The sequence below is a fragment of the Rhinopithecus roxellana genome, chromosome 6 (genome assembly GCF_007565055.1).
Source record: "Rhinopithecus roxellana isolate Shanxi Qingling chromosome 6, ASM756505v1, whole genome shotgun sequence".
Lineage (NCBI taxonomy): Eukaryota > Metazoa > Chordata > Mammalia > Primates > Cercopithecidae > Rhinopithecus > Rhinopithecus roxellana.
This window is the reverse complement of record NC_044554.1, coordinates 62,682,673-62,708,772: the sequence shown is the minus strand read 5'-3', so window position 1 is coordinate 62,708,772 and position 26,100 is coordinate 62,682,673. Positions and strand designations below refer to the sequence as shown.

At 39.6% G+C, this 26,100-nt stretch overlaps 1 protein-coding gene and 1 pseudogene across 2 annotated transcripts in view; both read right to left on the bottom strand.

Moving 5' to 3' along the window:
* The window catches only part of COPG2 (coatomer protein complex subunit gamma 2), a 160,410-nt gene that overhangs the window by 133,667 nt on the left and 643 nt on the right, over positions 1 to 26,100 (bottom strand). For both annotated transcript variants that reach the window (XM_030932347.1, XM_010378802.1), the window contains exons 2-5: positions 25,063 to 25,115; positions 24,431 to 24,511; positions 20,098 to 20,169; positions 8,840 to 8,919 (exon numbers count right to left, since the gene is read on the bottom strand). In XM_030932347.1, coding sequence (XP_030788207.1) covers positions 8,840 to 8,919; positions 20,098 to 20,169; positions 24,431 to 24,511; positions 25,063 to 25,115 — 286 coding nt within the window. The remainder of the gene's footprint in view (positions 1 to 8,839; positions 8,920 to 20,097; positions 20,170 to 24,430; positions 24,512 to 25,062; positions 25,116 to 26,100) is intronic.
* LOC104674473 lies at positions 572 to 6,831 on the bottom strand (annotated as a pseudogene).

Here is a 26,100-nt window from a genome sequence, read left to right as displayed (position 1 = left end):
ACCTTGGAAGCTATTTCCTTGGAAGCTGACTTTTGCTTTCCTTTTACTTCAGTTAGCATCAGGAACTCGTTGCCTTGTTGGCACCAGATATTTCCCAATTCTGTCTTCAGAAGAGTCTGTTATTAAGAAATGCTGGCCGGCGCAGTGGCTCATGCCTGTAATCCCAGCACTTTAGGAGGCCAAGGTGGGCGGATCACCTGAGGTCGGGAGTTCAAGACCAACCTGGTCAACATGGTGAAACTCCTTCTCTACTAAAAATACAAAAATTAGCCAAGCATGGTGGCAGGTGCCTGTAATCCCAGCTACTAGGGAGGCTGAGGCAGGAGAATCGCTTGAACCTAGGAGGCAGAGATTGCAGTGAGCCGAGATTGCACCATTGTACTCCAGCCTGGGGGACAAGAGTGAGACTTCATCTCAAAAAAAAAAAAGAAAAGAAAAAGAAAAAGAAATGCTTAAGCACCCATATTTTCAAGTGACTGGAAAAAGCAGGAAAATTAGTGTTCATGGTAAGAAAATGTTGTCATTATGCTTCCACGTATTCACAGAGTACCCCCTTTCCAGAATGAGCTACTCAGCTGTGTGAGAAAGACGCTTGTTCATCCAGCTTTGGCAAAGAGATATTACCTGGGGAGCCACAAAATACTCCTTCACGACGCAATGGGAGTTTTGTAGTAATTCTTCAGCACAGTTGCCTTCTACTACATTGTCGGATCTCAGGTACAGACATCTGCCCTCCAGGACTGACTCCATGGGCTCCACCCGTCGGTGTCCACAGCGTGGAGCCCATGGGCGAAGATGATGGCTTTCTCTAGCTGTGCCACTGCCTCACGACTGCCCAAGTCCACAGGCACTAGAGGCTCCAGGGTCTCAATCACCTCAGCCATGATCCAGCCACTGCCCTGAGGATCTGTCTTGGAGGTGAAGCCCCAGCACCCACCCAGGCACAAACACCCACACTCACCCTTTTTCCATTATTAACTGAAGAAAAATGGGTGACCTTTAGAGATTTTTTTCAAGATTAGGAAGCAAAAGAAAGTCAGAAGAAGCCAGATAAGAACTCTAAGGTGGATGCCTATGGACACTCTTGCAAAATTGCCCTTGTGTGATGAGAGGAACGAACAGACACACTGTTGTGGTGGAGAAGGACTCTCTGGTGAAGCTTTCCCAAGCGTTTTCCTACTAAAGCTTTGGCCAACTTTCTCTAAATACTCTCATAATAAGCTATTATCATTCTTTGGCCCTCCAGAAAGTCAACAAGCAAAATCCCTGAAGCATCCCCAAAAACTATTGCCATGACTTCTGCTTTTGACAGGTCCACTTTTGCTTTGACTGCACCACTTCCACCTCTTGGTAGCTATTGCTTTGATCATACTTTGTCTTCAGGATTGGACTGCTAGCCACATTTCTTCTCCTATTACAGTTCCTCAAGGAAATGCCTCAGCATCTTGATCTCACTTGTTTAAAACTTCCACTTAAAGCTCTGCTCTTGCCTGCAGCCAATCTAGATGCAATAGTTTTGACATCCATTAAATAGTTTGCTCAACTTTATCAGTCAGAATTGGGTAAGGCTGAACCAAATGAGGTGTCTATACATTGGCTATTGCTGCTGTTAATCATCAGTTTCAAAAATTGATGTAGATGGTCTGCTGCTGAAGATGAAGGGCTTCGTGGTCAACATTGTCTCATCCCTTCTTAATACAACTTATCCGTTTGTAAACTGCTGATTTCTTTGGGTCACTACTGCCATGCTTTTTTGTAACACATCAATAATTTCACCATTCTTCTACCCAAAGTTCACCATAAATGTAATATTTGTTCTTGCTTCAATTTTAGCAGAATTGATGCTGCTCTGAAATGGATTCTTTTTTTTTTTTTTTTTTTTTTTTTGAGACGGAGTCTCGCTCTGTCGCCCGGGCTGGAGTGCAGTGGCCGGATCTCAGCTCACTGCAAGCTCCGTCTCCCGGGTTCATGCCATTCTCCTGCCTCAGCCTCCCGGGTAGCTGGGACTACAGGCGCCCGCCACCTCGCCTGGCTAGTTTTTTGTATTTTTTAGTAGAGACGGGGTTTCACCATGTTAGCCAGGATGGTCTCGATCTCCTGACCTTGTGATCCGCCCGTCTCGGCCTCCCAAAGTGCTGGGATTACAGGCTTGAGCCACCGCACCCGGCCTGAAATGGATTCTTTTCAAACGGATGTATTAGTGTCTCAAGCTAGATACTGTTCGGACATGTTATTAACAAGTTAGTCATGAATTTATATTTTAGTGCAAAAAAATTTTGAACTCTGATATGGTTTGGCTCTGTTGTCTCCACCCAAATCCCATCTCGAATTGTAATCCTCACGTGTTGAGGGAGGTAGATAATCGGATCATGAGGGCAGTTTCTCCCATGCTGTTTTCATGATAGTGAGTTCTCATGAGATCTGATAGTTTTATAAATGGCAGTTTCACTGTGCTTTCACTCTCTTCTCTCTCTTGCCACCATGTAAGATGTGCCTGCTTCCCCTTCTGCCATGATTGTAAGTTTCCTGAGGCCTCCCCAGCCATGCAGAACTATGAGTCAATTAAACCCCTTTCCTTTATAAATTACCCAGTCTCGGATTATATATATATGTGTGTGTGTGTGTGTGTGTGTGTGTGTGTGTGTTTTGTGTGTGTGTATGTATATATATATGTGTGTGTGTGTATATATATATATATATTTTAAGATGGAGTATCACTCTGTCACCCAGGCTGGTGTGCAGTGGTGTGATTTTGGCTCACTGCAATCTCTGCCTCCCAGGTTCAAGCGATTCTCCTGTCACAGCCTCCTGAGTAACTGAGACTACAGGCGTGCGCCACTACGCCCAGCTAATTTTTGTATTTTTATACGGGGTTTCCCCATGTTGGCCAGGCTGGTCTCAAACTCCTGACCTAAAGTGATCTGCCCCACCTCGGACTCCCAAAGTGCTGGGATTACAGGTGGGAGGCACTGTGCCCGGCCTCAGGTAGTATCTTTATAGCCGTATGAAAATGGACTAATATAAACTCCATGGATATTTTTTCATAACACACATTTCCCATAAACTTTTTGAAGAACCCTCATAAGGCTGTTATGACATTCTTGTACAGTCTTTTTTGTGGCCATATATGTGTTCATTTTCCTTGAGTAAATACCTAGAAGGGGTATTACTGGTCACAGGGCAGGTATATAATTAACTTTATAAGAAACTGCCAAAACTTTTCCAAGGTGGTTGTATCATTCTACATTCCTATCTACAGTGTATAGGAGTTTCAATTGTTCCAGATGTTCAGTACTGGAATAGGCTTTTTTATTTTGGTATTGTCAAGCTTTTTTGTTTTAACCATTCTAGTGGGTATGCTATCATTAAGATTTTCTTTTTTTTTTTTTTTTTTTTTTTTGAGACGAAGTCTCGCTCTGTCGCCCAGGCTGGAGTGCAATGGTATGATCTCGGCTCCCTGCAACCTCTGCCTCCCGGGTTCAAGCGATTCTCCTGCCTCAGCCTCCCAAGTAGCTGGGACTACAGGTACCTGCCACCACGCCTGGCTAATTTTTTGTATTTTTAGTAGAGATGGGGTATCACCGTGTTAGCCAGGATGGTCTTGATCTCCTGACCTTGTGATCCGCCCACCTTGGCCTCCCAAAGTGCTGGGATTACATACATGAGCCACTGCGCCCAGCCTATCTCATTAAGATTTTTAATTTGCATGTCCCTGATGACTAATAATATTGAGAACACTGTGCTTATTGGCCATTTGCATATATTCTTTTGTGAAGTATGTGCCTTCAGGTTTTTTTAATCTCCATGGTTTCTTGCCAAGCCAACAAATTTTCTATGCATACAGAAAGGTCATCTATAACATTAGTTTCCTATTCCTGCTGTAACTAATTACCACAATTAGTAGCTTAAAACAACATGAATTTATTATTTTCAGTTCTGTAGATCAGAAGTCCAACGTAAGTCTCACTGGGTTAAAATCACTGCGTCATTAGGGCTGTGTCCATTTCACAAGCAAAATACATTCATTCACCCCCTTCTAAGATCCTCCCAAAGTCTCAACACACTGCAGCATCAATTCAAAGTCCAAAGTCTCATCTAAATCTCATGGATTCAAAAATCTCAATCTTATTATCAAAATCTAAATTTGGTATGGGTGACACTCTTGGTATAATCCACCCTGAGGCAAAATTCCTCTCCATCTTTGGACCTATGGAATTAGAAAAGAAATCCCCTGCTCCCAAAATACTAGGACGGGACTGCCATAGAATATAGTTACAGATATTCCCATTCAAAATGAAAGAAAGTGAAAGGGAAGACGTCATTGATCCCAAGCAATTTTGAAATCCAGTTAGGCAACCTGGAATACGTCTCTGCATGGGCAGAATTCTGTAAAGTTCTCAGTTCCACCCTACAGGACTGCCCCTTTGCCCTCAGAGTCATCCTTCCTTTTTCATAAAGAGTAACCAGAATGTATTTAAAGCTGAGTAGTTCTACCGGCTTGTTTCCTGCCTGTAGAATTTTGGGGCTCTGATAGCTTTCTTTCACTTCATACTCTCATTTCTTTTCTAATTCCATAGGTCCACAAATGAAGAGGAATTTTGCCTCCTCTTTGAGTCTTTCACTTCATCCTCTCTCTCTCCCTCTGAGTTGCTACTGACATAGAATTCTCAAAAACTTTGCAGGTCTACTGTATAAGTACAGAGACTCACTCCATTAGACAAGAGGCTCCTCCACAGATCTTGCCTAGATCATCCCATCTCTATTTCTGGCTTCTCCTTAGATGCTAAGGGAATCTACAAGTCACATCCCTTGATCTCTTCAGCGTTTCGTGTGAGTGAATGCTCTGACCTTTTGATCTTTCTGAGGTTTCAGCAAAAGGTTGCACAGTGACTCCTTTGGCTTTTTCTCTAGAGCACGTTTTCCTGACAGTGAAACTCCTGACTTTAGCACCCTTTGCCACTTGGGTAGACTAAGAATTTCCAAAATCATCAAGTCCTGGTTCCTTTTTATTTAACAGGTCTCCTCTTGATTTATTTCTCTACTTTCAAATTTTGCTATTAGTGGCAAAAAGAAATTAGGCCACACCTTCAACACTTTGCTTGGAAATCTCTTCAGTTAAACATCCAAGTTCACTGTTTCTAAGTCCTCCTTTCCACGTAATTGCAGTACACAAGCCTACCGAGCTTTCTGCCACTATAATAGGGATCCCTTTTCCTTCAATTCCCAACATTTTCCTCTGAGTCGGCACCTTTAATGTATTTCCACCATCTGTTCACAATGATTTAAATATTCTCTAAGATGGTAAATGTTTTCTCTATCCTGCTCCTCACTTTTGTCTAAGTCTAATAGAGTCATTAACATCCATATTTCTATTGTCATGGCAATCTAGGCTTTTTCTATCATGCACCTCAAAATTCTTCCAGATGTGCTCACTGCATAGTTCCAAAACTACTTCCACATTTTCAGGTATTTGTTATAGCAGCACCCCACTTCCAGTACCAAAATCTGCATCAGTCTTCTATTGCTGCTGTTAACAAAGCACCACAAACTTAGAGGAAAATACAACATTCATTTCTTTATCTTACAGTTATGTAAGTTAGAAGTCCAAAACTGGTCTCACTGGGCTAAAATCAAGATATCAGTACGGCTACAGTCCTTTCCGGAGGCTGGAAGGGTGAATCCTTGCTTTTTCCAGTTTCTAGAGGTTATCACATTCCTTGACTCATGGCCCTCTTCCCCCATCTCCAAATACAGCAACACTGCATCTCTGACCTTGTTTCCATCATCACATCTCTTACTGACATCTCTTTTGCATCCCACTTTCATTTTCAAGAAGTGTAGTCCTTAAAGTGCCCACCTGAATGATCCAGAATAATCTCCCTATCTGCTGTTTAGCAATCGTAATTCCCTTTTGCCATGTAATGTACATATTCACAGGTCCTAGGAATTGGGACATGGACATCTTTGGGTCACTATTATCCTGCCTACCACATCTACTGATCACTTAAAATGAACTATTAATAGAAATATACCATAATTCAAGGTAGCCTAGCAAAACTCAGAGGGAAGTATTGACAGCTAAAAGAAACAAACAAAAAACTCTCAGTCAATGACTAATTTATTTAAAATTTTTCAAAATATTAGTGAATCTAGCAATCTAACTGAAGGTTTTCTGTTTTTTTGTTTATTTGTTTTTTTACTTGTGGTAGATACCATTAGATAACACCCATTTTCAACCCCTTTTCCCTTTTCTGTCCCTAATACTTGGGCTATAAAATACTAAACACTTTCCTGGCTTCCGAAGGATAGTCATATAACACAGTTGTGCCAAGTGAAATCTAAAAATTGCCTTGGGAAAAGATACTGCATTCCTGATAAAAGAGGCAGATGGCATGGCCTTCCCTGGTTTCCTTCCCAGTACCCCTCTAGCCTTGAATGTGGTACACTGCCAGTAATTCGGGCATCTATTTTGCAATAATGGAGAATGTCCAAAGAATTCAAGAGACACTACCCCTGACATTGCTGAATGACTGAGCCAACACCAGCTACTCTATGCCTCTAGACTTATGGTTATATGAGAAAAAATAAACTCCCATCCTGTTTATGTCACTGTTTACATCTGCTTTTCTGTTATTTTCAGCTGAAAGTTTTCCTAATTGAAACTACAGGCCGGGCGCAGTGGCTCAAGCCTGTAATCCCAGCACTTTGGGAGGCCGAGACGGGCGGATTATGAGGTCAGGAGATCGAGACCATCCTGGCGAACACGGTGAAACCCCGTCTCTACTAAAAAAATACAAATAACTAGCCAGGCAAGGTGGCGGGCGCCTGTAGTCCCAGCTACTCGGGAGGCTGAGGCAGGAGAATGGCGTGAACCCAGGAGGCAGAGCTTGCAGTGAGCTGAGATCTGGCCACTGCACTCCAGCCTGGGCAACAGAGCGAGACTCCGTCTCAAAAAAAAAAAAAAAAAAAGAAAAGAAACTACATTCCACACCACTACAGGTTAAACACAAGCACCCTCCTCTAAACATTTACTCTGTTATACAAAACCAGATTCACTTCAATGAGTTATAGTAATTAAGAAGGCAACTACTTTAAAAATAATATTTATTATACACTTAGAACTATAAATTATATATACTTATTCTAGGATATTTGCAAATTATAAAAAGTTTAAAGAAAACAAATATCAGCCACAATCCCAACCATCCAAAGTCTGTGTAACTTCTATCCATACTTTATATATATATATATATATATATATATATATATATATATATACACACAAAATGTTCTTTTTTTTTTTTTTTCTGAGACTGAGTCTCACTTTATCACCCAGGCTGAAGTGCCGTGGCACAATCTCGGCTCATCACAACCTCCGCCTCTCAGGCTGCAGCAATTCTCCCACCTCAGCCTCCCAAGTAGCTAGAATTACAGGGGCATGCCACCAACACCTGGCTAATTTTTTTGTATTTTTAGTAGAGACAGGGTTTCACCATGTTGGCCAGGTTGGTCTTGAACTCCTGACCTCAGATGATCCATTTGCATCAGCCTCCCAAAGTGCTGGGATTACAGGCGTGAGCCACCACGTCTAGCACATAAAATGTTCTTTAAAGTGAGACTATATGGAATACGTAGATTGACTCCAATCTCCATTTAGCACTTTACGAAAATTTATTAATATCAGATGTTTCAAAAATATCTCCAAAATTTAAAATATTTTATAACATGACAATATGGTTAATTAAATAATTTTATCAACGGTAGACACATAAGTTGTTTTGTCCTTTTTGCTACTGTAAATGGTGCTGCAACAAACATCAATATATGTAAGTTTTTCTGTGTTATGTCTGATTATTTTCCAAGGATAGCTCCACAGATGTGGCCTTACTAGGTCAAAGGGATAAAACCGTTCAATTATTCAACAAATGTTGTTAAATTGCTTTCTAGAAAAATTGAACCAATTTATTACTCCGTCTCCTTTGTACAAGAGTATGTCTCCCTTACAATTACTGAATACTGCCTTTTTGCTTTTTTGCCAGTTTGATGAATAACAAATATTATACCTCATTCTTGAATTTTTAATTTATGTTTTTTGGTTACTAGTGAGAACAACTATCTAAAGACATTTAGATCCTTTTTATTGGTTATTTGATGAATTATCACTTGTTTCTTTTTAAAAGTTCTTTATATATTACAGATGCTAGCCTTTGATGTATCTGTTGTAAATATTTTATTTCAGTGTACATGTTATCACTTACTTTTTGGTTTTATCTTTTTTTTTTTTTTTTTTTGAGACGGATGTCTCACTCTGTCACCCAGGCTGGAGTGCAGTGGCCGGATCTCAGCTCACTGCAAGCTCCGCCTCCCGGGTTTACGCCATTCTCCTGCCTCAGCCTCCCGAGTAGCTGGGACTACCGGCGCCCGCCACCTCGCCCGGTTAGTTTTTGTATTTTTTAGTAGAGACGGGGTTTCACCGTGTTCGCCAGGATGGTCTGGATCTCCTGGCCTCATGATCCGCCCGTCTCGGCCTCCCAAAGTGCTGTAATCCCAGATTACAGGCTTGAGCCACTGCGCCCAGCCAGTTTTATCTATTTTTATGAACATTTTTATGCACTCAAATCTATCAATATTATCTTTTGTAACTTCTTCCTTTGCTTTATCAGATAAGGATGGCTTTCACATGATGAAAACTTCATTTTAGAAAAGAATGCTTTAAGATATTATATTCTTTTAAATTCCTATTGGCTTATGGTCAAAAAATAAAATCAACAGAGAGCAAACAGCAAATATTCCACTAAATATATAAGTATCTCATCCTAGATTTTGACCATTCACATACCTGCTTGTGACAATTATCACATCCTCAGAGATGGTAGCCATTTCTTTGATGGTAAGGTAGCACATTCTCCTCAATGTTTGCTGAAAAATTATTTATAAAAGATAACAGATTATTCATAAGGAAATGGTTTTTTAAATTATCTGAAGTGAGGAACCCAAGTAGATATATATTTAGAAAGATATTCTTAAAAGAGTCTCATCTACCAAAAAAAAAAATTAATATCTGGGTGAGAAAATATTCAGAATACTAGTATTTCCTAAACACAACGGATGCACTGTCACAAAAGGTAAAAACTTAAAAATTCAATTATATGGATCTTTCTACAGAGAGATACAAACTAAGACTCTGATAGCTTGAGTCCAAAGACATAGGTTTTTTGTTTTGTCTTGTTTTGCTTTTCTGAGATGGAGTTACACTCTGTTGCCTAGGTTGGAGTGCAGTGGCACGATCTCGGCTCACCACAACCTCCGCCTCCTGGGTTCAAGCAATTCTCCTGCCTCAGCCTCCCAGGTAGCTAGGATTACAGGTGCTTGCCACCACGCCTGGCTAATTTTTGTATTTTTAGTAGAGACGGGGTACAGTGTTAATCAAAGGCTTGCTCCTGGAAAACATATTTTTTAAGAACTTAAAAATGGGCAAACTCTGCACTTTCCTCAGTTCAGTGTATACCAATGCTTTCTCCTGAACCCTAAATGAGATTTCTAGATGAATACCTGGATCCAAGTAAGTACTAAGCTAACAATGCTCCATCTACTCTCCCCGACACAACTGGATCTCTGATTTATTCACACACTATGGATAAATGGGCAGCGGCCAGACCCCAGGTTCCTCTAGTCTGTCCTTACTGAGTAACCTCAAATTTATTTTAAGCAGAGAAACCCAAATACATCAGACGCAGCTCCAGAGGCCAAGCTATGGAGAAAACCTTGATACTACTGAACCCATTAAGGAAAGAGAAGAGAGCAAGGATCCTCATGGTGATTAAACACAGAAAAACAAACAAACAAACAAACAAAACACACACACACACACACAGAAAGTCAGTATGGGCACACACATGGGGCAGATCAAAGCTACTATGAGAAGAAAACAAAAAATAAGAATCAAAATTTCAGGAACACCACACCCCAATTTAAAAAAAAAAAAAAAAGTTCTGTGAGAAGCAGAAGAAAACAAGAGATACAAAAAGAAATTTCATTAAAACACAAAAACATGGGGGCTCAACATTATTAGTCATCAGGGAAGTGAAAATTACTTATCCAATGAAAAATTAAAACCACATTTCAGAAATTACCTCACACCCACGAAAATGGTGAAAATTCAAAAGACAAACAATACAAAACGTTGGCAAAAAATGTGTTCTTAATCACTAAAACATACTGCATAAACAAATACACAGAAATGCTGAATAAAATAGAAACAAAAATTTTAAATGTGTAGCCAAGGACAAAATTAAGAGAAATTCACAGATGCTAGAAATGAACACAACCAAACATTCATAGCCACAGAAGGATTTTACTAGCATGGGATATAGTATCTAACGTCTAGGAAAATAAGATTCTCAAAGTTATATTCTTCAAGCATAAGGAAAATCATCCCAGATAACTCAGAAATAGAGCAAGGAATGAAGAGTTTTTAAAAAGTGCTAAAGACATGAGTAAGTCACAATGAACAAACAAGACTCACAAGAAAATGATAGCATAGAATATATGAATGTAAATGTGCATGTGTGTATGCATATATACACATATATATGTTGATATACTCATGTATGTATAAGGAATCAGAGTATCCTAAGACTCCCGAATTTCCCATGAGTAGGGAAAACACAGATCTGAGTATTTGATTTTGATAAGTCAAAAACCCACTGCAATTTTGAGTATAAACGATAAACAAAACTTCCAAAGTATTATCTCACAGGTTGCTGATGCTCTGTTTATTTCTAGTCTGTCTTTTTTTCCTCTCTGCTTTATTCTGGACCACTTCTACTGCTGTCTTCAATAACCCTGGGGTTGGTTGGTTTGTTTGTTTGTCCTACATCTCTAATTTGCTATTAACCTCATGTAGTGTAATTTTCATTTTATATATTTCTTTTCTTTTTTTTAATTTTTGGGAAGTGTATTTGGATCTCTTTGTATCTCTCCTATTTTATGCTTTATTCTTGTTATGCCTCTCTATACACTCTTAAGCATATAGACCATGTTAATAGTTGTTCTAATGACATCATCTGCTCATTCCATCACCTTTATCATTTCTGGGTTTGTGTATGCTGATCCATTTTTCTCCTGTTTATAGATAATATTTCCTGTTTATTTGTATATCTGATAATTTACTAGATGCTGCACATTGTGAAGTTTATTATTTTGTTGTATGATCTTACACAGTATTGAACTCTATTCTGTCATGAGGGAAGGTTACCCAGGACTAGTGTTCCCCACCCCCACCCCCCACTTTGAGGCTTACTTATGGGCTTTTTAAAGTTTTAGTGTAAGGTTATAATATATTCCCATTACTTAGGTAATAATTACTTATGTATGGTTTCCTTTTGAGAACTATACCAGATGTCTTACGCAATACAAGGTCTTTCCACTCTCACTGGTGGGAATACAAACTATTTGGAGCCCTGTTTTTCAGATTCTTTCTTTAGCTTTCAGTAGTTTCCTTTTTTACATACACAGATCAGTTTTTACTTAACCAAAGACTCAAGGGACAGTCCTCAGCAGATCATGGAATGCCTCCCTCTCCTCCCTCCTTCTCTCCCCCGCCCTCTTTTTCTCTCCTGCTCCTTCTTCTTTGGTATTCTGCTTCACAAATTCGAGCTTTCTTGGCTCCTGACCTACATTCGTTTTCTCAGCTCTGAGAGAGAGCTAGGCCTGTAATCTGTTTCCGGGCCATGATCTAGCACAATCCTAGGACTGACCTAGTTTCCCTTCTTCAGATCACAGTCCTGGGATACCTATTACCCAATGTCTGAAAATGTTACATCATAAATTTTGTTTGATTTTCTAGGTATTTATAGTAGCAGGGTAAATCCAGCCCATTTACTTTACCATGGCTATAAACAAAACAAAAAAAAATTTCCTACTATCAAAATAAACGGCGACTGATTTAGTTATTCTTTTATTATTAATTTCTAACACTATCCCATTGTAAATAAAGAACACAGTCTACATGATTTCAATCTTTTGAAATTTGTTGTCTTGCTTTATGGCTCAGTATACAGTCAACTTTTCATAAATGATCTTTGTGCTCTTCATTTACATTTAATGTGGATAATGATATATTTGGGTCTAGATCTACCAGGTCATTATATGATTGGTTTGTCCTGTTTGATCTATGTGTCTCTTCCTCTCTTCTTCCCCTTCTTTTGGTTTGATGTTTTAGCTTTTTTTTTTTCTTTTTGCACAATTAGTTTGGAAGAGAAAAATTAATTTAAAAAATCAATGAAACAGAAAGCTGGTTCTATGACAAGATCAATAAAGTTTATAAATCCCTAGACAAGCTTCCTAGGAATAAAAGAGAGAGGATACAATTTACCAATATCGGAATGAAGGAAGAGACATCACTAAGGATTCTGCAGCCATTAAAAGAATGGAGGAATATTATGAAGAGCTTTATGCAAAGTTCAACAATTCAGCTGAAATTCCTTGAAAGATACAAACTACCAGAGTACACTCAAGAAAACAAATAACCTGAATGGCATCATATATACATTTTTTTAATGAAGTTAATTAACCCCGAAAAGCGTTCCCACTAGGAAGACAGCTTCAATAGTGAACTCTAACAAACATTTAAGGAGATCACAAGAAAAAGGTCAATATATAAAAGTTCATTGAATTTCTAGAGACTACCAATAAACAGTACAAATACTATCTACTTTAGGGATAAATTTCACAAAATATGTGCAAGACTTGTACACTGAAAACTGTAAAATACTGCTGGCAGAAGTTAGAGAGACTTGAATAAAGGGATATATACCATGTTTGTAAAGAAGAAAACTCAACAGTGCTACAATGTCCATTCTCCTAAAACTGCTCTTTAGATTTAATGCAAGCCCCATCAAAGTTCCAGCAGGCTTTTTATATCTATCACAGTGGCTCACGCCTGTAATCCCAGCACTTTGGGAGGCCGAGGCGGGCGGATTACAAGGTCAGGAGATCAAGACCATCCCGGCTAACACGGTGAAACCCCGTTTCTATTAAAAATACAAAAAATTAACTGGGCATGTTGGCGGGCGCCTGTAGTCCCAGCTACTCGAGAGGCTGAGGCTAGAAAACGGCATGAACCCAGGAGGCAAAGCTTGCAGTAAGCCGAGATAGCGCCACTGCAGTCCAGCCTGGGGACAGAGCGAGACTCCGTCTCAAAAAAAAAAAAAAAAAAAAAAAGATTATATTATATATAATATAATTTGTCTATTTCTATTTCTATATTATCTATACATAACATATATTTAAAATCCACATGGAAATGCAAAGGGCCCAAAAAAGCCAAAACAATTTTGAAAAATAGAAAGATATGCACTATAAAACTTACTATAGTAGATTTTAAACCTATAGTTAATCAAGACAGCATAGAGCTAAAGTCAGAATAGACATATAGGTCAATGAAACAAAACCACCTTCATCATCTCCTCCCCCTCCTCCCCTTTCTCCTTCCATATGGATATGCAATTATTCCAGAACCATGTGTTGAGAAAATGAAGAAAGAAGAAAAGGAAGAGGGAGTGGATGGAGGAAGTGGAAAGAGGTGAAAAGAAACCAACCTTTACTTTATACCATATACAAAAATTAATATGAAATAAATCATAAGGTAATTGATATAAAACCACAAACACCCAGAAAAAAAGCACAGGAGAAAATCATTGTCACCTTCGGTTAAGCAAAGATTTCTATGATATGACATAAAAAGCACAATCCGTAACAGAAAAAAATTTGATAAAGTGGATTTCATCAAAATTTAAAACTTCTGCCCTTTGAAAGACTTTAAGAAAATAAAAACATAAGCCACATACTGAGAGACAATATTTGTGAAACACATCTGATAAAGGATTTGTATCCAGAATGCATAAAGACCTCTTAAAACTCAATAATAAGAAAATAAGCAATCCAGTTTTTTTAATGGGCAAAAGATATTAACAAATCATTCACCAACAGAAGATATATGGAAGGTAAAAATACAAATGAAAAGATGTTTGAGATCATCAGCCATTAGAAAAATGGAAATTTAAGACACAAAGGGATACCATTACACACCTATCAGAATGGCTAAAATTAAAAACAAAAATAAAAACAACAATACTAAGTGCTGGCCAGAACGCAGAGCAAACTGCAGCTCTCATACAGTGATTGTGGGAATGATTACAAACATTTTAGAAAACTGAGTTGGTTGTTTATTACAAAGTTAAATGTACCACACCTACATATGGCCCAGCAATCCCACTCCCAGGCATTTATCCAAAAGAAATAAAAATGTATGTTCATACAAAAATCAAAACATGAATGTTTATAGCAATGTTGTTGATAATCTCCAAAAACTGGTAACAAGCCAAATATCCTTCAACTGGCAAACAGATAAAGAGAGGTACGTCCATTCAATGGAATAGGACGACAAAATAAAAATAAACTACTGATACAAACAATAATATGGATGAATCTCACATGCATCATGCTAAGTAACTGAAAAGAAACTCACAAAAGGCTTCATACAATATGGTATCATTCATATGACTTCCTGGAAAAGGCAAATTTATAAGGACGGAAAGGAGATAACGGATTGCCAGGGGCTGAGGGAGGCAAGGAGGAGTAGATGATAAAGAGACATGGGGGAACTTTTTAAGGAGATGGAAATGTTTTAAATCTCAATTGTGGTGGTGATACCACCACTGTATGTGTTTGTCAGAGCTCATAGAACAATACCCTCAAAAGGATGAATTTTACTGCATGTAAAACTATACTTAAAAAAAAAAAAAATAACAGTCCAGTAAATGAAAAGGCAAGCCACAGAGTGGGAGAAAATATTTACAAAACATCTACCTGATAAAGGACTTCTATCCAGAATATATAAAGAAACTTATAACTCAATAAGATGACAAGAATTTTTTTTTTTTTTTTTTTTTTGAGACAGAGGCTTGCACTGTCACCTGGACTGGAGTGCAGTGGCATGATCTCAGCTCACTGCAACCTCTACCTCCTGGGTTCAAGGGATTCTCCCACCCCAGCCTCCCAAGTAGCTGGGATTACAGGTGGCTGCCAGCACGCCCAGCTAATTTTTTGTATTTTTAGTAGAGACAGGTTTCACTATGTTGGCCAGGCTAGTCTCAAACTCCTGACCTCATGATCTGCCCGCCTTGGCCTCCCGAAGTGCTGAGATTACAGGCATGAGTTACCGCGCCCAGCTGACAACCTGATTTTTTTAAGTGGTACCAAATTTTAACAGACACTTCATCAAAGCAGATATACAGATGACAAATAAGTAAATGAAAATATGCTTAGGCTGGGCACTGAGACTTAACACCTACAATCCTAGCACTTTGGGAGGCCGAGGTGGGCAGATCACGAGGTCGAGATATTGAGACCATCCTGGCCAACATGGTGAAAACCCGTCTCTACTAAAAATACAAAAATTAGCTGGGTGTGGTGGCAGGCGCCCGTAGTCCCAGCTACTCGGGAGGCTGAAGCAGGAGAATGGCGTGAACCCGAGAGGTGGAGCTTGCGGTGAGCCGAGATCGCGCCACTGCACTCCAGCCTGCCGAAAGAGCCAGACTCTGTCTCAAAAAACAAACAAACAAACAAACAAACAAAACAGAAAGAAAATATGCTTACGATACTCATCATTAGGGAAATGCAAATCCGATAACGCCACTCCTAGATATTAATCAGAGAAATGGAAACAGGTTCACACAAAGACTTGTACTGGAATACTTTTAGCAGCTTTTTCACAATAGCCATAAACTGGAAACAAACCAAAATCCACATACTTCAAACAGATAAATCACTCAGACGGTCTCCATAAAATGGAGTACTATTCAGTGATAATAAGGAACTAAGTACTGATACATATAAGAAATTGGATCACAAAAGCCATAAGCTAAGTGAAAGAAACAAGACATAAAAATCACACAAGACTATATACTATATGATTAGATTTAAATGAAATTCTAGAAAATGCAAAACTACGTAGTCAGAAAGCAGAACAAGTGCTAGAGTTCGGGTGAGGGAATAAGTAACTAAAGGATATAAGGACATATTCTGGAATGGTGAAAAGTTTCTATATCATCACTGTAGTGGTGGTTCCATGACTCTATACATGGTCAAAACTCACTAAACTGTACACTTAAAATTGGTGAATTTTACAAGTTATATTCAATAGAGCTTATTTCATTTTTAAAAAGACTATAAAGGTTTTAAAAATTTTAACCTATAGGTCAGTGGGAGGAATTTAATAAACAAAGAATATCAACAGGCAATTCAGAGACAAAAGCAAAATGACTATTAAACATATGAAAAGAGTTTCAACCTCAGCGATGATCATGAAAATGCAAATTAAAACCACAAAAAGATGCCATATCATATTTTCCAAATATGGCATGTACTTGGGCCTGGCAATAAGAAATGGTGAGGATTTGGAGCAATGTATGTATAATTTAATACAACCTCTAATCTAACAGATCAATTTGTCATGACTGTCAAAAAACAAGCATTATCCAGAAATTCCACTTGTAGGTATCTACTCCAGAAAAAGTCTCACTCTGTACATAAACATCATGTGTAGTATCATGTGTAATAGGTAAAATGTGGGAACAACTTATATCTACCAATGGGAGAATGGATAAATAGAATTACTGTATATTCACATATTGGAATTCCATACAGTAGTGAAAGTAAATAGAGTAGAAGTACGTGTAACAAGCAGGTAAATCTTAAAAATGTATTAATTATAAACACTGCAGGCCAGGCGTGGTGGCTCACACCTGTAATCCCAGTACTTTGGGAGGCCAAGGTGGGCAGGAGATCGAGACCATCCTGGCCAACATGGTGAAACTTCGTCTCTACTAAAAATATAAAAAATTAGCCAGGCATGATGGCATGCACCCGTAGTCCCAGCTACTCAGGAGGCTGAGGCAGGAGAATCACTTGAACCCAGGAGGTGGAGGCTGCAGTGAGCCAAGATCACACCACTGCACTTCAGCCTGGGCGACAACTCAAAAACAACAACAACAACATTGCAAAATAATATGAAGATGTTATTTTTATACTTAAAGACACACAAAAATGCAAAGTATTGATTATAGAAAAAAACATACATAATCCTCATGTATTAATATAAACAAGGAGAGAAGATACCAACCTTCTGGTAAAGGAATGCTGGTAATGGAAGGAGCTCCACATGCTTCTGGCAAAATCTCTACCTCTCTTTGCCCCAAAACAATCACTCCCTCAATTCCGTATTTTGCCTAAGGAACCATTAAAACTAATCACATCATGCTGTACATGGCTACTTACCTCAGTCACTTCAAAAAGCCTAAAATATTCTGGTCATTATTCATAACCTGCAGACTTATTCCTTGCATCTGGGTTAGCACCTCGTCTCACTCCATTTTCCATCCTTCTAATCAGCGCCATTATATTCTCTGACACTTTCATCAGCAAAATCCCCTACATTCTCAAACGCTTCTCTGAATGTTCCCATCTTTTTCTCTAACTGAAATGTGGCTCTCTCCCAGGGATCCTCTGGCAACCCTCTGAAACAGCGGCTGTTTTCTCTCGCATAACCCTCATACCACCAGGCCTACAGGTGGGGAAGCTTATGCCTTTATACTATGTCACCTGCTACCATTGCTGGTTGTCCATTAAACCCAGGTTACTTCCCCTATTTTTAAAAAATACCAGTACCTTCTTTACTGTCTCTCCAATACAATCCCAGTAATAACTATTGGTAATTTTAATACCCATACAGATGGTATCTCTAAACCTCTGACCTCTTCATTCCTTGACCTCCTCTTCTCCAATGATGCCATCCTCCCTACAATGATCACCCAATTCCACTGCCACAGCCTCTAACAGTAACAGCATCTTTTTCTAATTTCATTTCCAAGCACTCACACTCCTGACTCCAAAATTTTTTCACTCTCTCGACCTACAAGCTACTGATCCTATCAACTTTTTGCTGTCCCTGTCAGCCCTGTTCTTGCTTCCCTCCTAACCGAAGATTCCACAGTCGATGTTTCAACCACTCAACTTCTTTGTTTCTCCCTCTGTTTACTAACCTGGCAAAACTTCAATCCTGATTAAATCCTATCTCTAAGCCTTCAATGCTTTAACCTGCAGGCTGTAGTTGGAGAAAAACATTCACCATGCTACCTGGTAATACTTTAAATTCATGAGCACTAACTTCAACAGGCTATTAGTCCTTTCGAACAATCCTACATTTCCCTAATCCATTTCCTACAAAAAAATTTCACATCCTCTTAATATAAACCTCTGTGCTACAGGCTTCAAAAGTTTGCCCTCGTTCTGTTTCTTACTCTGCTTCCTTTTCTCAACTACATGTCCAGCTTTTCTTCCCAACTACCAGCCCGCTAAGTAACCGCAGCCTTAGGAAGACTGCGGTTACTTTGCCTGGCAGCAAAAGCAGAGCCACAAAAGAGGCAATAGCCTTCCATGACTTGTGTAACAGCCTCCGTCTGAACCCCACTCCAGCAGCTCAACCTGCCTAGTTTTCTAGTCTAATTCCTCTAATAAACACCTAATTCCACAATACTCATAGTAGTTCTGTTTCCCTGTTTGAACCCTGAATTTCTGGTACAGGAAGTGGTTAAAAGGAAAGAAGACCTTAAAGATATGAACCTGAAGTTGCTTCTCTGATTTGATTGAAGGTATTAATGACCAGTTTCCAATGACAAAGGGGCTACTAGTAGTCCATGGCATGCAGTGGCAAAATATTTAAAATTATCATCTGCAGACAAGGACCTACAGAAGACAAAGCTTTTAGTAACTAAGTAGATGATGCCATAGAAGATTTTAGTAAAAATAAGTTGTATAATGGGTTAATTAGTTGTTTCTAGGTACACTGGAGAATTCTTTTCTCAAGAAAAGAAAATGATGAGTTCAGAGTTTTAAATGCACCACTCAAATCTGGGTAAGGGGACCAGCAATCTATTAACTGCCTTCATAAGAAAGCCTTATATCATGTGGCCACAGGGCTGAGATTTCTACAAAGCATATCCTGCAGTGGCTCAGTTACAATGCAAATTCAATTCACACTGTTGCAGGACATCTTATGTTAAAGTTAGGACCTTGACTGGCAAAGAATGGGGCCCTGAAAAGTGGAATGAGGATACACGGGCAGACTCTGATGAAGACAAGTACCCCAAACTCCTAAATTCTGCCACATCTTTTGCCAGTAGAAGCGTCAGTCCTTTATCCCATATGTGAGGAAATTAGTCTCCCTTTGCCTGTAGAGTATATAATGACCTCCCCTGACACAGCTGCATTACAGGGGACTGCTGATCTTCCTGAAGATCTACTCCTAAAACCTCTCATTATTTAGATCTGTAACAAGACTCAAATCTCAGGAGGTTCTGGGGGTTGACGCAAAATGTGACGTGTGATGATATGTAATACGTACCAAAAAACTGCAAGATTTGGCGAATTTATGTTAATGGAAAGCTGGAAAATAGATATCCCAGAATTACCTTCCCTGTATCGTTCTACCTTAGGGCTAGGCAAAAGAAAAATGTACACCACACTTAGAAGACAGACAAAAAGCAGCAGACATATGTTCTGAAGGTCAGGGTGGTCTAAGGTAATGAGAGGCAGGTTTAGTCTGCACTCATTTTTCTTTTTCCTTATTCCATTCCTTATTCCCCTTCCCCACTCCACATCCATCTCTTCTTCTCAACTGTCAGCCCCGCTGACTAACAGCAATCCCAGGCCCACCAGAAACTTGACTAACAACTGACAAATGTGGTAGCTATGTGCACTGACTTCTTTATCAGTCCACCTTTACAGTGTCATGCCAGAGCTAGGTATTAACAGTCTTTATGACTTCACAGTAGATCCGCAGAGGAAGAGTTTTACAACTGCATTCTTTAATTCTTCCATTTTCATGTCTTATAATGAACATTTATAAGTTTTATAAGCAATCAAATAGTTTAAAACATTTCAAGCAACACTCCCTAATTTAGAACACTCTTAGTTTCCTGGGGAAAATAAATAAAAGGAGTTTCCTCATCGTAAAAACAATAAAAAAAGACTTACATCATTAGATTGAAACAATCGCGTCATTGCAAAGAAGGCTTCGGTAGCTTCCGTTGTTCCAAAGTGTTCACCCTAAGTAAAATTTAAAACAATTTTTAAACTTTAAAAAATATGTATTCATATATATGTACACATACACACACAGGATTTTCTATTTCTGCAAAAATCCTTTAGAACTCAAGAAAAAAGAATTTCTTTGTAAACATTTTGCCTCTGCAATTTTTCTGGCTTTCAATCTGTAAACCCACATGGTCATTTACCCCCCTTATTTAAAATAATCCAGTATCACATACCATGCTTAAAAGTTCTAGCATAGTAGTCTCTAACCTTTTAGTAGAAACTATTTTAAATCTCCCTGAAGTATTGTAGTTTACAATGAGGCAGAAAATTATAGCACTCACAGTAGGACATTATTATTACGCTGCCTAAGAGCAGAGATCACATCTATAATCTAATGCCCAGCACAATGCCTAACATGTCATAGGAGCATAATAAATATTAAAATGTAAGGAACCATCTATTAGGAATCTCAGCAAAGTGGCAAGAAGGGGACCAACCAAAAGGGCAAGAACCAGATTCATCGTATAAAAAAACTAGGCTTAAGGGGCTGCTATGTAGCTTAATATTGGCTCAAGCCCCTAAAAACAGGCTTTGGATCAGAGCTTCAAATGCTTTAATGTGCATGACAATTCATCCTGGGATCTTGCCAAAATGCAGATTCTGATTCAGTGGCTCTGTGGTAAAGCCTGAGATTTTGCATTTCTTTTTTTTTTGAGATGGAGTCTCACCCTGTTGCCCAGGTTGGAGTGCAATGGCGCAATCTTGGCTCACTGCAACATCCGCCTCCCGGGTTCAAGTGATTCTCCTGCCTCGGCCTCCCAACTAGCTGGGATTACAGGCGTGCACCACCACGCCTGATTAATTTTTTGTATCTTTAGTAAAGACGGGGTTTCACCATGTTGGCCAGGCTGGTCTTGAACTCCTGACCTCGTGATCCACCCGCCTCGGCCTCCCAAAGTGCTGGGATTACAGGCGTGAGCCACCGCGCCTGGCCTGAGATTTGACATTTTTTTTTTTTTTTTGAGGCGGAGTCTCGCTCTGTCGCCCAGGCTGGAGTGCAGTGGCCTCAGTTCACTGCAAGCTCCGCCTCCCGGGTTTACGCCATTCTCCTGCCTCAGCCTCCCGAGTAGCTGGGACTACAAGCGCCCGCCACCTCGCCCGGCTAGTTTTTTTTATATTTTTTAGTAGAGATGGGGTTTCACCGTGTTAGCCAGGATGGTCTCGATCTCCTGACCTTGTGATCCGCCCGTCTCGGCCTCCCAAACTGCTGGGATTACAGGCTTAAGCCACCGTGCCCAGCCTTTAAATGTTTCTTATATGCCCACACAGAGGGATTATGTTGTTTGTGAACAGATATATTTTATTTAAAACTATGTGCTTGATGATCGGGCAAGTAGCTCACACCTGTAATCCCAGCACTTTGGGAGGCTGCAGTGGGCAGATCACCTGAGGTCAGGAGCTGGAGACCCACCTGGCCAATATGGTGAAACCCCGTCTCTACTAAAAATACAAAAATTAGCCAGGCATGGTGGCACACGCCTGTAATCCCAGCTACTCGGGAGGCTAAAGTAGGAGAATCGCTTGAACTAGGGAGGTGGAGCTTGTAGTGAGCCGAGATCACACCATTGCACTCCAGCCCAGTGACAGAGCGAGACTCCATCTCAAAAATATATATAAAAAAAAAACTATGTGCTCATTGTTTAGTCCTCATTTGTAAACAAGAAAACTTTATTAAATCTCTGAATGAGGTCTTCAGTCACAAAACAAAGTAAAGATAAAATATTACCTTATAATTCAAATTGGAAACCATGGTTATCCTAGCACCATATGTAAACCACCTGAGGTATATGGCATATATGTATGTTTTATGTGTCCCTTTATACGTGTATAGACATATATAGTCAGCCCTCCAGTCAGCCCTCCATAACCATGAGTTCTGAATCCGTGGATTCAACCAGCCTCAGATTGAAAACATTCAAGGAAAAAAGTGGGCAAAGGATATGAACAGACACTTCTCCAAAGAAGATATTTATGCAGCCAACAGACACATGAAGAAAATGCTCATCACCACTCGCCATCAGAGAAATGCAAATCAAGACCACAATGAGATACCATCTAATAGCAGTTAGAATGGCAATCATTAACAAATCAGGAAACAACAGGTGCTGGAGAGGATGTGGAGAAATGGGAACACTTTTACACTGTTGGTGGGACTGTAAACTAGTTGAACCATTGTGGAAAACAGTGTGGCGATTCCTCAAGGATCTAGAACTAGAAATACCATTTGACCCAGCCATCCCTTTACTGGGCATATACCCAAAGGATTATAAATCATGCTACTATAAAGATACATGCACACGTATGTTTATTGCAGCACTATTCACAATAGCAAAGACTTGGAATCAACCTAAATGTCCATCAGTGACAGACTGGATTAAGAAAAGTGGCACATATACACCATGGAATACTATGCAGCCATAAAAAACCATGAGTTCGTGTCCTTTGTAGGGACATGGATGCAGCTGGAAACCATCATTCTCAGCAAACTATCGCAAGAACAGAAAACCAAACACTGCATGTTCTCACTCATAGGTGGGAATTGAACAATGAGATCACTTGGACACAGGAAGGGGAACATCACACACCGGGTCCTATTGTGGGGAGGGGGGAGGGGGGAGGGATAGCATTAGGAGATATACCTAATGTAAACGACGAGTTAATGGGTGCAGCACACCTGCATGGCACATGTATACATACGTAACAAACCTGCACGTTGTGCACATGTACCCTAGAACTTAAAGTATAATAATAAAAAAAGATAAGCAAAAATAAAATCAATAAAGTTATAACAGACCCGAAAAAAAAAACATTCAAGGAAAAAAAAACTGGGTTTGTACTGAACATGTACAGATGTTTTCTTCTTGTCATTATTCCCTAAACAATACAGCACAACTATTTACACAGCACTAACATTGTACCAGGTATTATAATCTAGAGATTATAATCTAGGTATTATAATCACAGAGATGACTTAAAATATATGGGAGGATATGTGTAGGTTATATGCAAATACTACACCATTTGTATGAGGGACTTGAGCATCTATGAACTTTAGTATCCAATGGAGGTCCTGGAACCCATTCCCCACTGTTACTGAGGGAATATGAATCCATGAAACAAAATCATATTTTCTAAGGCCCTAGACATTACATGAGTTTTTTTTTAAGTCTGGGGAAAAAAAACAAAAAAAAAGAAATAGAAAATTAATAACAATAGTAGCAAGCAGAATCCATATTTCATGAGTGCAAATATTTTTTGCTGGTTTTGTCTGCTATATCCCGAACACCTAAAACAGTGCACAGGACACAGCAGCTATGCAATAAATATTTGCTGAATGATGGAAGGAAAACTATTCCTGAATGCTTACTATGTATGTGTTCAGTATGTATGTATGTGTTCAGTACTATTCCCAGTGCTTTACACTAATGATCTCATTTAGTCATTACAACTCTGTAACAGGTATTATCATAATCCCCATGTAGAGAAAAGGACATCGAGGCACATAAAATGGTTAAGCTACTGCCCAGAATTATTTTAATAGCAATGGTGAGGTAGGGATAATAAATATAAAATCTGAATATTAAAAATCAAAGCTTTAAAACATCATGATTACACACAAAAGAAAGAAAATACCTGGAGTTTGCCTGATCTTGCACTGTATTTTCAGAAAAACAAGAAGATCTCCAAACACATGTAAACAATATGTTCTAACTAGTACTCATTAAATTGAAACCAAAGGATTTATTGAGAATCTACTACGTGCATCACTAGTTTAGGATCTCAAGAATGAAAAAGAAGTACAGGTTAAACATCTCTAATCTCAAAATCCAAAATCTGAAATGCTCCAAAATCAGAAACTTTTTGAGTGCCAATATAACACTCAGTGGAGACACTCATTGGAGCATTTTGGATTTCGGATACTCAGAGTAGGAACAGTCAGTATGTATTCTGCAAATGTTCCAAAATCCAAAAAAATCTTAAATCCAAAACACTTCTGGTTCCGAGCATTGCAAATAAGGTATACTCAACCTATATATGTCATAGTTCTCGTACTCAAGTCTTACATATTATTTTGTCAACCAAATGTTACATATGTTAAAATTAAGTGAATTTGAAATAAATAAATAATTACACTTTCCAGAAAATATTTCATTGAAGCTTCAGTATTTCTATTCCAGGACACACTTATCTGAGGAAAATAAAAGTAATTTACCTGGTTTAGTAAGTAAAGAATCTTTGTAAGAATATGCAAACATCTTCTTGGATTGATTGGAGTTTCATTGAATATACGAGCCTATGAAAAAACATAAAAAACATTGTTATTTTTCTACCTTTTCTATCACAGATTATAGCAAATCAACTTTAATACAGACTATTTTTAATCACAGTATCCAAACAACATGGTCTATAGTTCTCAATTTACTAAAGTATCTGATAAATTATTACATGTGGCCTTGATTTTCCATCCTATACTTTCTAACTAATTCCCTTAGGTTGACTACTTCAACTTTATGGGCTATACCAGTTAAATAAGGATCACAATACTGATCTATATCATACTAATACAATGACATTAATACAGATAACTGATTTCAATAATCTTGCACTAAACACCTCTTCTTACATTTAAGATTCCCAACCTGTGACAGTCTTCATGTCTTTGCATTTCTGTAAGCTCTAAATTCTCCTGTGACAAGTAACCCCTCTTCCTTTTCCCTTAAATCTATATTCCCTAAACTCTGTTACGTTCCTTATTTTGGGTGTTGTGATCACAGTAGCCCAGGAATTCGCTACCCACCACACTAAAACAGAATAGAAAAGGCACAAAATGCTTCCCAGTCATACCTCCTGTAAAACAGCACTCTTCTCCAGATGCTGGAAAGGATTTGAGCCACTACCTATGTATAAAACAAAATAATGTCCTGAATAGCTGTTTTACACAAACTTATGTATTTTCCAGAGAAGGGTACTGAATGCTTGGTAAGTGAACACTTGGATGGCACAGTGATAATCATTGCTAATATGCATACAAACTGAATGAAATCATTCTGATCCCGGCTCTGTCACTGCCACACTAGAAGAGCTGAGACTTCTTTTTGCAGCAATCCTCTCCAAAATGAGTGTCTTCTTTCCCTGCCCTCTTTTTCCATGAATGTTACAAATGTGTCATTTCCACAACGAAGATTAATGAGATTGTGGTAGGGTGCTTTTGATTTCCTTAGGTAAGCACTAGTTTATGTGTTTCTAACACTTAAGGAGAGGCAGAAACGAAGTTTCCCAGAGAATCATACAGACGTAAACCTTCAAGAGGCCGTGGAGGTTGATTAACCCAACCCCCTCTCACACCGTGGGAGATGCTACCAAACACTGGGAATTTTTCTTTTTGAGGATGCTTGGCATCTTCCCCATTTGCTCTGGACTAAAGACGGGTATCAAGACGCAGGTCACTTCTGGACGCCTGAGCATTCAACGAGCTGTGTCCCACGGCACAGTCTTGCCCCCGGGGAACCGGACAGAGCCAGGGGTCCCAGGAAAACGATAAGGTACCAGGCACCTGAATGTTCCTCCACACACACCCTGTGCCGTCGACCCCAGCCCCGGGAACAGGGTGCTCCCACTCAGGGTCCGACCCTACCAGTACCCCCGGCCGCGGAGACGCGCGCACGCTCTCGCCCCCGCCGGGGGCCCGCGCGAAGGGGGGAGGCGGTTCGGAGCGGATGCGCCGCAGCAGGAACGGGGCGTGCGCGGGCTCCGGGGCGGGAGCGCGCGGCCCGAAGGGAGGCTCCGATGCCTGGGGGAGGGGCTACGGGCAGGCCCCCGGCGGCCGCGAGGGGAGGGGAGGGGCCGGCTCCAGCTCCGGCCCCCTGGCACGCCGGCGCCCAC